This window comes from Alosa pseudoharengus, unplaced genomic scaffold (assembly GCF_046254945.1).
Source record: "Alosa pseudoharengus isolate Yale_2024_CS ecotype anadromous, Long Island Sound unplaced genomic scaffold, YU_APseudo_1.1 YU_APseudo_1.1_scf_17, whole genome shotgun sequence".
Lineage (NCBI taxonomy): Eukaryota > Metazoa > Chordata > Actinopteri > Clupeiformes > Clupeidae > Alosa > Alosa pseudoharengus.
In genome coordinates, this window is record NW_027468640.1 from 2088697 (window position 1) to 2098696 (window position 10000).

At 38.9% G+C, this 10000-nt stretch overlaps 1 protein-coding gene across 5 annotated transcripts in view; it reads right to left on the minus strand.

Moving 5' to 3' along the window:
* The window catches only part of pde5ab (phosphodiesterase 5A, cGMP-specific, b), a 117769-nt gene that overhangs the window by 15361 nt on the left and 92408 nt on the right, over window positions 1–10000 (minus strand). For all 5 annotated transcript variants that reach the window (XM_076288456.1, XM_076288454.1, XM_076288452.1 and 2 more), the window contains exon 13: window positions 8860–9006. In XM_076288456.1, the coding sequence (XP_076144571.1) occupies window positions 8860–9006 (147 nt within the window). The remainder of the gene's footprint in view (window positions 1–8859; window positions 9007–10000) is intronic.

Sequence of the window (10000 nt, forward strand, 5' to 3'; positions counted from 1 at the left end):
CATTTATTCCTAAAATGCCTGCTAAAAACGCCTATAGAATCCTATGGCATTCTAGACTAAATAAACTTATTTCCTGAGGGTTTTCTGAAAAAATACTAAAAATTGTCAACGTCTACCAAAATGTAATATCTAAGCCTCTGTAGCACCTAGAAACATGAAATAAAAATTCAATGAGAGATTCAATGTTGCGCTATGCAGCAACTGGCGGGAGATAGAATGTTGCGTCGTGCAGCATCTGGCGCGAATGGGTTAATATTAGGGGTGTAAAGATTAACCGATACGTATCGGTATCCGTTTTTAACGTGTAAGATACGGCTACATCGATACGTGAAGCCCGTATCGGAATAAAACTGAAATCAACCGGTCGTTATATCGATTTACTTGTTACGAATCGGTTCACAACCTTTTCTGCTCGCTCAGACTCTCATTTATGTTCCAAGCAGCGCGTTCATCCCACGTCCGGTTTTGAAACTACACGTGGCACGGAATTGTGGGTAATGCAGTTCGTTTTTGGCTACATTCATTGCCCAAAGTTGTCAAATGACCTCATTACCCATACATCTACTGCAACTTAAGCACGCGACAACTCGCATTCGGTCGTTTGTTTTACAGTTTTTACTCTTTTGTTTTTCAAAATCCAGCACGAAATTAAACACTAAACAGTAACGATGGTCTGTAGAGTATAGCCTTACGTTTGATGAAGGGATTTCCTTAATGTTAAATAATAATTTGGCCCTTGCTAAAACGATGCACAAATTATTAGCCAATTATTATGACCGCCGCTAGCGAAGCTAGTGAAGCGGTCATATAGGGATTGTCAAATTTTTTTTTTTTTTTTTTTTTTCCGTCATCTACTTCCTGAATTTTTGGTCAACGATACCCGGGACACCGAACCACCGGGGCACATGAAATTTGGTGGGTATGTAGCCCCACTAGACTTTTACGGAAACATTTTGTTTCGTCCCCGGGGGCCACTCCCCCCCCCGTGCTGGGCCCCCCGAACCGCAAAAAAAGCAGTTTTTCCTAAATAACTACCTGAACCAAGGGCCCACATCAATCTGGCCCATAATCACTCATTTGTGGTTTGCACCCCCCCCCCCGGTAAAAAATGAAAATACAATATTATTCTGCTTTAATCACCCCTATCTTCAGTTAAGATGTTCAGAACTGCACCAAATTTTATGTGTATGATTGACCTGGCATTCTCTGGGGGTATGCCAAGTTTCGTAGAATTTCATCCATGGGGGGGGGTCTAAAAACAATTAGGTTATGTGTACATTTAGTGACTGTACACTCATTGGCCTGTAGATGGCGGTGCACACATATACACATGCACACACACACAGGCACCCACATACTATCGGTATTAGAACGGCCGATACATAATTACAAATTCAGTAGGATTAAAAGAAAGCCAAAAATAAATATTCATCATCATCATCATGGCTGCATTTCCAGTATTGGCGATAAGTAGTCGTTTGTCCACTAGATGGCGCATCGTTGCAGTGAGACGTAATTTTGTTGGAAGTTAAAAGTGGGTTGGAAAAACAATGGACGCTTCCTAAAAGGACTACAGTTTACCGCAGAGAACGTCTAATAAGGATAGGATGATGTTCACATGAAATGTAATTCCCATTTCTTCTTGAAGCCGAAATAGATCTGAGGATGTTTATCGGACATGCTTGGTTTTTACTGCAGGTACGTTAATCTTATAATATCAATAAGGACCTAGGTAATGTTACCGTCAGTGTTGGTTGAGTGATGGAGGCCAATTTGATTGATTGCATTTGCAGAAAACTATAAATGCGGTTATACCAAGCAAATTGATAGCAGCACTGTAATTGTATCTTTAGACTGTCATTTGTTGCACGTGCTACAAAAATCATTCTGTGCAATGGAAGATTTACCAACGTTACACCGGTCTGATACAGTTTTGCCTTGCCTATACATGCGTGAGACTGAGACGCCTGTTTATTTTGTTTTAAGTGCGTGCAGGGTGTGAGAGGGGAATCGATGTGCTTTGATTCCAGCTTGGTAGTTATAGTCTGTGAAATTAAAAAGCACGTGTGTGTGAAGTATCCAAACAATGACACCTTCATTTCATTATGGCTGCTTTAGCAACACACCTTAAGCTACTGTGTAGTGGGTCCCATTTTGAAGTGGCTACTTCATTCGCGCTTTCCTTAACTCATGGAGCTGCGTGAATTTTATTACAACTTTTCGCCACGATATGGCAGTTTAAGTCCGCTTGATACTGTAAGGCGTAAGCCATTGGTTTCCAAAGGAGATTTTATTTGTGTCGCCAGCATAGCCTATTGACAATTTATGTTGTAAATAGGCCTACCTTATAAGCCTACCTGTAGCTTAGGGAAGCTAACAGCTTTCTATTAGGATCTAGTTTGTTAGTTACAGTTTTGTCATAACTCCCTGATGCATTTTTGCATTTAGAATAGCCAGAGCGTGGATATGTCAATCGGAAAATTAAACAATATCGGGTGCCTATGGACTAGGCTGGGTGAACCCAGCCTGATCTGCCCGCTATTTATTTTTTGATTTCTTAAAAGATTGAGCTTGGTCTGGTGAAAGCCAGACTAGCCATGGACCTCAGTTACACAATGCAAGGGAACATGAATCAGCCTATATTTGCACGAACAATAACGGACAACAGCTGTTCAACTTTGGCCCGTTAAAATGTGTATGAACAGTCTAGCGACGCATTTCATCAAGGCCCATTGGACATGTCAGTTATTTGCACCACTGGTTAGATGTAAAACAGCATTTCGTTTCAGACTACTGTTACTTAATTTGTGCATTAACAATAACGTTTCAGACTACTGTTACTTAATTTGTGCATTGACAATAAAGTATTACATGAACTAAAGATGACTAAAATCTTATGTAGAAGAAGAAACATTCACAAACAATCCATCCATCCAAAAATGACCTTTGTTTTTGATAGCTGTTGAAAACGGCATGGAACTGACAGAGATGTTTTTGTTCATAAACAAACAAATAAACAAACAAACAAACAAATAAATAACATTATGCTGATACTGAGATTTTAAAGGTTTTATAACAATGCTACATCTTCTTTGGCTATTCTACAATCTATTCACCTTTTCAGCACCAGTAGGCTACTTTCTGTGCAGCCGCACACACACTCAGGCATGCCAAACACGCACCCACAAAAGTTTCAAGAGTGGGGGATGGAGTAAAATACGACAAATTGAAGTGTGATTTATTTTCGCGGAACGGATGTACAGGACTGAGCGGCGGTCATATTTTGTACTGCTATGCGGTACATCTAGTTTTGTTCATATTCACTCAGACTTGTGGCATTATAGGTTTCTGCATTAGGTCTACCGTTGGAACAAAATAAACCCAGAGAGTTCATTGATATGTAGGCTTTATTATTATTTTATTTTATTCTTGTAGGGTATATGAGAAAAGGCCAAGAGTGTCTTCAAAGTCAAAGTCAGCTTTATTGTCAATTTCTTCACATGTTCCAGACATACAAAGAGATCGAAATTACGTTTCTCACTATCCCACGGTGGAGACAAGACATATTTTACCAATTTTAAGTCCACAGACAAACATAACATTCAAGTAAACAAAAAGTAAGTAAATAAGTAAATAAGAGGGCACATATAATGAAAAAATAAGAGCAGCAAAAAATGGTTGAAATTGTGCATAGACAGTCAATAAAATAAAATACTAGTGCAAAGTCAGGCCAATAAGAGGCTGAGGTAGTTCTGTTTGACCTAAGTAAGCACGTAAGTCTTAAGCACTGTTTTATTTTATTTCGGTATTGTCTTACCTCAACAAGGCTACAGCTCCATGAAAACAATCAGATATAACTATAAAATCTATAAAGTTGTTTGACTGAAATGTAGACTATTCTTTTTTAATTTCAATACAGTATATGAAACAAACCTCAGTTTAGATAATCATATTCACACATTTTTTTGCCTAATTGACAACCATGACCATGATAACTGATGATATAAAATTAATGTGCACCTTGACCAAATTATAAAAAATCTTTCAGAATGCTTTCCATTCTTGAACTGCATCGAATTGCATCGAATCGCATCGCATCGAATCGTACTGAATCGTTTTTTATGAACATGTATCTTTTCTTGTATCGAATCGTGCCCATGTATCTAGATGCGAATCGTATCGTCTTTTACATGAGAGATTCACACCCCTAGTTAATATGAATGACGATGTCACACATAAACTATAACGATAACGACATGAAGAACGATATCGTTGGGGATCACTTTCAGAGCGATTTTTAGAGCGATAAAAAGCTAATAGCCAATCAGAACCCATCGAATTTTAGCTGTCACATTCATTAACACAAGGACAGACTTTGTTTATCGTTGTTCAGTGTGAACGCTTTTATTGTTATGGTTATAGTTATCGTTATCGTTCTTTATGTGAATGGGCCTTTAGACTGATCAATTTCAGGGATTACTGTTTTTAACATGTAGGCCAAGGCTTTTCAAACTCAAAACTCAAATACAAATAAACTTTGTTTAATGTAGTAGTATTGTTGAAGTATATTGTAGGAGTATTGCATTTGCAGTACATTGTAGTGTTATTTAACGTTGTAGTATATTGCAGTAGTAATACATGTTGTAGTATATATTGTAGTATTTAATGTAGCAGTATTGTAGCAGTATTAAATGTTGTAGTATTGTATGTGTATTTAATGGTACTAGTGCAGTGCCCGTTCAAACATGCCATTCCTGAAGAAAACCCGTAGCTCAATTACATGCCCACATGTATGCCTGCTTTAAAAATAGGATGATAGGGAAACATCATTCCAGCTAAGCATTCAATAATGAATACTGAATATTATAATATATTAGCCTATAATTAATGTGGCCTCTAATAAATTTAGGCATGGCTGCATGTGACATTTCTACAGATCAGAATGACATAATGACAACTGTTTTGAGTTAAGGCTAAATGTGTATAGCTTACTGAATAACTTCCTAATGCTATTCGAAGCTTGCACATACTTTTATTTTGAGTGGTCACTACATACCCGTGTTTAATGGCGTGATAAGTGCCGTCGCTCAGTCTGCAACTTGTCTAACGTTAGCTATGTGGCATTAGCCTATCGCTCGTTTCAATTTGGGACCTTGCAGTCGGAATTGTCGTTTTAGTCAAAGTCTCTTGAAAGTCCAAAGTAGCCTGGGCTATTCGAGTGGTCACTACATACCCGTGTTTGTTGGCGTGTTGTTGCAAGTAATCATTTTATGCAAGCAAACTGCATACAGGGAGTCTTTATTGTTGAGGTCAGACATGATAATCATCTTGCATCTTAAACCACAAGCGGTTCCCGAGTAATCCGTTTAAATTGCGACTGACTATCATCAAAGTGAGACCTAGCAGAGCCCGTTCTCTGGACCTAGCTACTGTCAGTACACAATCCATGGGGTGGAGCTCCCCTGAAACTGGTCCCCTTGGAAACAGTGCAGTGCAGTGATAAACGTCCTACGTAAATAAGCATATTTTGAAATATGCATTCAAAAATCTTCAAAATCGATAGTGCATACCTTTGTGCCACGCGCGAGCCACATACGAAATCTTAGGTCAGTCTGACAAATGGTCAGCGAGATATGCGTGCCACAGACACACACACACACAGACACACAGACGCTTCTTGCTTTATAGATAGATAGTATATTGTAGAATTAAATCAATCAGGGCATCCCTATTATTATGACCGCCGCGCAGCGAAGCGGCGGTCATATAGGTTTAGTCAGATTTTGTCCATGTCCAAATTTCCGTCGATGATTCCCGGGACACTGAAAGACCGGGGTAGACGAAACTTGGTGGGCATGTAACCCCATATGGATAGCATGGAACCATGGTTTTTCGTTTTGATCTGTAGCCCCCCCGCTGGACTGCACCCCCCGAAAGGAGGGTAGGGCAGACACAGTTTTCTGTGAATATCTCGAGAACCGTAAGGTTTAGGAGGACCATTTTTTTTTTGTATGTTGATCTCAAGGGGCCATATCAACCCATTCCATAACCACTCATTTAATGTATAGCGCCACCTAGTTAAACACAAAAAAGTAAAAATGAGGTGTTGTAATCGCAGGTATCTGTGACCTAACATAGTCAAAACTGCACAAAATTGGAAGTGTAGGATCATTATGACACCCTCTGAATGCACGCCAAGTTTCGTGGAATTCCGTTCATGGGGGGCCACACAATAAATTCATTTATGTTACTATACACCAACTGGCCTGTAGGTGGCCGGAGACAGTTTTCTGTGAATATCTCGAGAACCGTAGGGCCTAGGAGGTCCACCTTTTTTTTGTATGTTGATCTCAAGGGGCCATGTCAACCCATCCCATTACCACTTATTTCATGTATAGCGCCACCTAGTTAAAAATTAAAAAGCAAAAAATTAGGTGTTTTCATCACAATATCTCTGGCTGACATGGTCAAAACTGCACGAAATTGAAAGTGCACAAACACACATACGCAGGCAAACACACAAGCACGCACACACACACACACACACACACACACACACACACACACACACACACACCCCCACACACATAAACATAAACGTGTACATGCACACATGCACACAATTCAAGAATTTCTCAGAATTATGAACAGGCAAGATGGGGGTGGGGTTGTATAAAATTAATTTTACGTGTGAAATCTATGAACTAATCATGTTTTGGTACTTGTTGTCTAGTAGATACCAGTGAGAATTGAGTGTGGCTAATGCAATTTAGTGAGACAGAATCATATAGGCCTTTCAGCGTGATTTATTTTTGTGGAAAAAAGGTGCTGGACTGGGCGGCGGTCATATTTTGTACCGCTCTGCGGTACATCTAGTTTATTGTAGTAGTATATCGGTATATTGTAGTAGTATTTGATGTCGTATACGGTATTGTAGTATTTGATGTAGTATGTATTATAGTAGTATTTGATGTTGTAGTATACAGTATTTTAGTATTTGATGTAGTATACAGTATTGTAGTATTTGATGTAGTATGTATTGTAGTAGTATTTGATGTAGTAGTATACAGTATTGTAGTATTTGATGTAGTAATGTAGTAGTATTTGATGTAGTAGTATACAGTATTGTAGTAGTTGGTGTAGTATTGTAGTAGTATTTGATGTTGTAGTATACAGTATTGTAGTATTTGATGTAGTATGTATTGTAGTAGTATTTGATGTAGTAGTATACAGTATTGTAGTATTTGATGTAGTAATGTAGTAGTATTTGATATAGTAGTATACAGTATTGTAGTATTTGATGTAGTAAGTATTGCAGTAGTATTTGATGTTAGATTTCATTTTTTGCAGTGTAGTATACAGTATTGTAGTATGTATTGTATGTAGTACACAGTATTGTAGTATTTGATGTAGTAAGTATTGTATGTAGTATACAGTATTGTAGTATTTGATGTTGTAGTTTACAGTATTGTAGTATTTGATGTAGTAGTATACAGTATTGTAGTATTTGATGTTGTAGTATACAGTATTGTAGTATTTGATGTAGTAGTATTGTAGTATTTGATGTTGTAGTTTACAGTATTGTAGTATTTGATGTAGTAGTATACAGTATTGTAGTATTTGATGTAGTAGTATACAGTATTGTAGTATTTGATGTAGTAGTATACAGTATTGTAGTATTTGATGTAGTATGTATTGCAGTAGTATTTGATGTAGTAGTATACAGTATTGTAGTATTTGATGTTGTAGTACACAGTATTGTAGTATTTGATGTTGTAGTATACAGTATTGTAGTATTTGATGTAGTATGTATTGCAGTAGTATTTGATGTAGTAGTATACAGTATTGTAGTATTTGATGTAGTAGTATACAGTATTGTAGTATTTGATGTAGTATGTATTGCAGTAGTATTTGATGTAGTAGTATACAGTATTGTAGTATTTGATGTTGTAGTTTACAGTATTGTAGTATTTGATGTAGTAGTATACAGTATTGTAGTATTTGATGTAGTAGTATACAGTATTGTATTATTTGATGTAGTAGTATACAGTATTGTAGTATTTGATGTTGTAGTTTACAGTATTGTAGTATTTGATGTAGTAGTATACAGTATTGTAGTATTTGATGTTGTAGTATACAGTATTGTAGTATTTGATGTAGTAGTATACAGTATTGCAGTATTTGATGTTGTAGTACACAGTATTGTAGTATTTTATGTTGTAGTATACAGTATTGTAGTATTTGATGTTGCATATATTGTAGTAGTATTTGTAGTAGATGTAGTAGTATTTGTAGTAGACTGTAGATGTAGTAGTATTTGTAGTAGACTGTAGATGTAGTAGTATTTGTAGTAGACTGTAGATGTAGTATGTATTGCAGTAGTGCTACTGCTGTGCTGTATTTACTGTGTTTAATGTTACCTAAGGGCTCCAGTGTAGATTGAGTGTTACACCTCACTGTGCAAAAGACACTTTGGATAAATAAATAAATAATACATGAACACATGTAAAAGCTTGTAAAAGGTTCAGTCAAGACCAGCCCAGTCATGTGTGAAAATGTGTGTGTGTGTGTGTGTGTGTGTGTAAATGTGTGTGTGTGTGTGTGTGTGTGTATAAATGTGTGTGTGTATAAATGTGTGTGTGTGTGTGTGTGTGTGTGTGTGTGTGTATAAATGTGTGTGTGTGTGTGTGTGTGTGTGTGTGTGTGTGTGTGTGTATAAATGTGTGTGTGTATAAATGTGTGTGTGTGTGTGTGTGTGTGTGTAAATGTGTGTGTGTGTGTGTGTATAAATGTGTGTGTGTGTGTGTGTGTGTGTGTGTGTAAATGTGTGTGTGTGTGCGTGTGTGTGTGTGCTTGTACCGAGTATTTGATCTGGAAGTTCTGCACGAGCTTGAGGTCGACGAACATGCGCATGGCGGCCTGAGTGGTCTCGGCGTCCGACAGCTCGAAGTCACTGAAGCTGAAGTCCATCAGCCGCAGAGACTGGGCCGAGGGGATGGTCCCCGCCTACACACACACACACACACACACACACACACACATCAGCCGCAGAGACTGGGCCGAGGGGATGGTCCCCGCCTACACACACACACACACACACACACACACACACATCAGCCGCAGAGACTGGGCCGAGGGGATGGTCCCCGCCTACACACACACACACACACACACACACACACACACATCAGCCGCAGAGACTGGGCCGAGGGGATGCTCTCCTAAACACACACACACACACACAGACACACACACACACACATACATCAGCCGCAGAGACTGGGCTGAGGGGATGGTGCCCGCTTACACACACACACACACATCAGCCGCAGAGACTGGGCCGAGGGGGGGGGGGGAGGGTAACATGAAGGATGCGCACACACACACACACAAAATATACTCTCCTAAACACACACACACACACACACAAAATATACTCTCCTAAACACACACACACACACACACACACAAAATATACTCTCCTAAACACACACACACAAAATATACTCTCCTAAACACACACACACACAAAATATACTCTCCTAAACACACAAAATATACTCTCCTAAACACAGACACACACACACACACACATACTCTCCCTCACACACACACACACACACACAAAATATACTCCCCCAAACACACACACATACACAAAATATACTCTTGCTCACACACACACAAAATATACTCTCCCTCACACACATACTCTTCCTCACACACACACATATACAGACACAGACACACACTCTCTCTCACTAACACACACAGCCTCGGGGTAGGGAGGTGTGTGAGGTATGAATTATAAATGAGGGGTTCTGAGCAGCTGGAGCCAGCCTGCCATTTGCTGAACACACACACACACACACACAGAGATATGCACACACAGAAGCTTCTGCATCTGCCACTCAGTTTGTAGTCTTCTATAGTCAGTGATGTCCCCCCAGTGTGTGTGAGAGAGAGAGAAAGAGAGAGTGTGTCAGTGTGTGTGTGACAG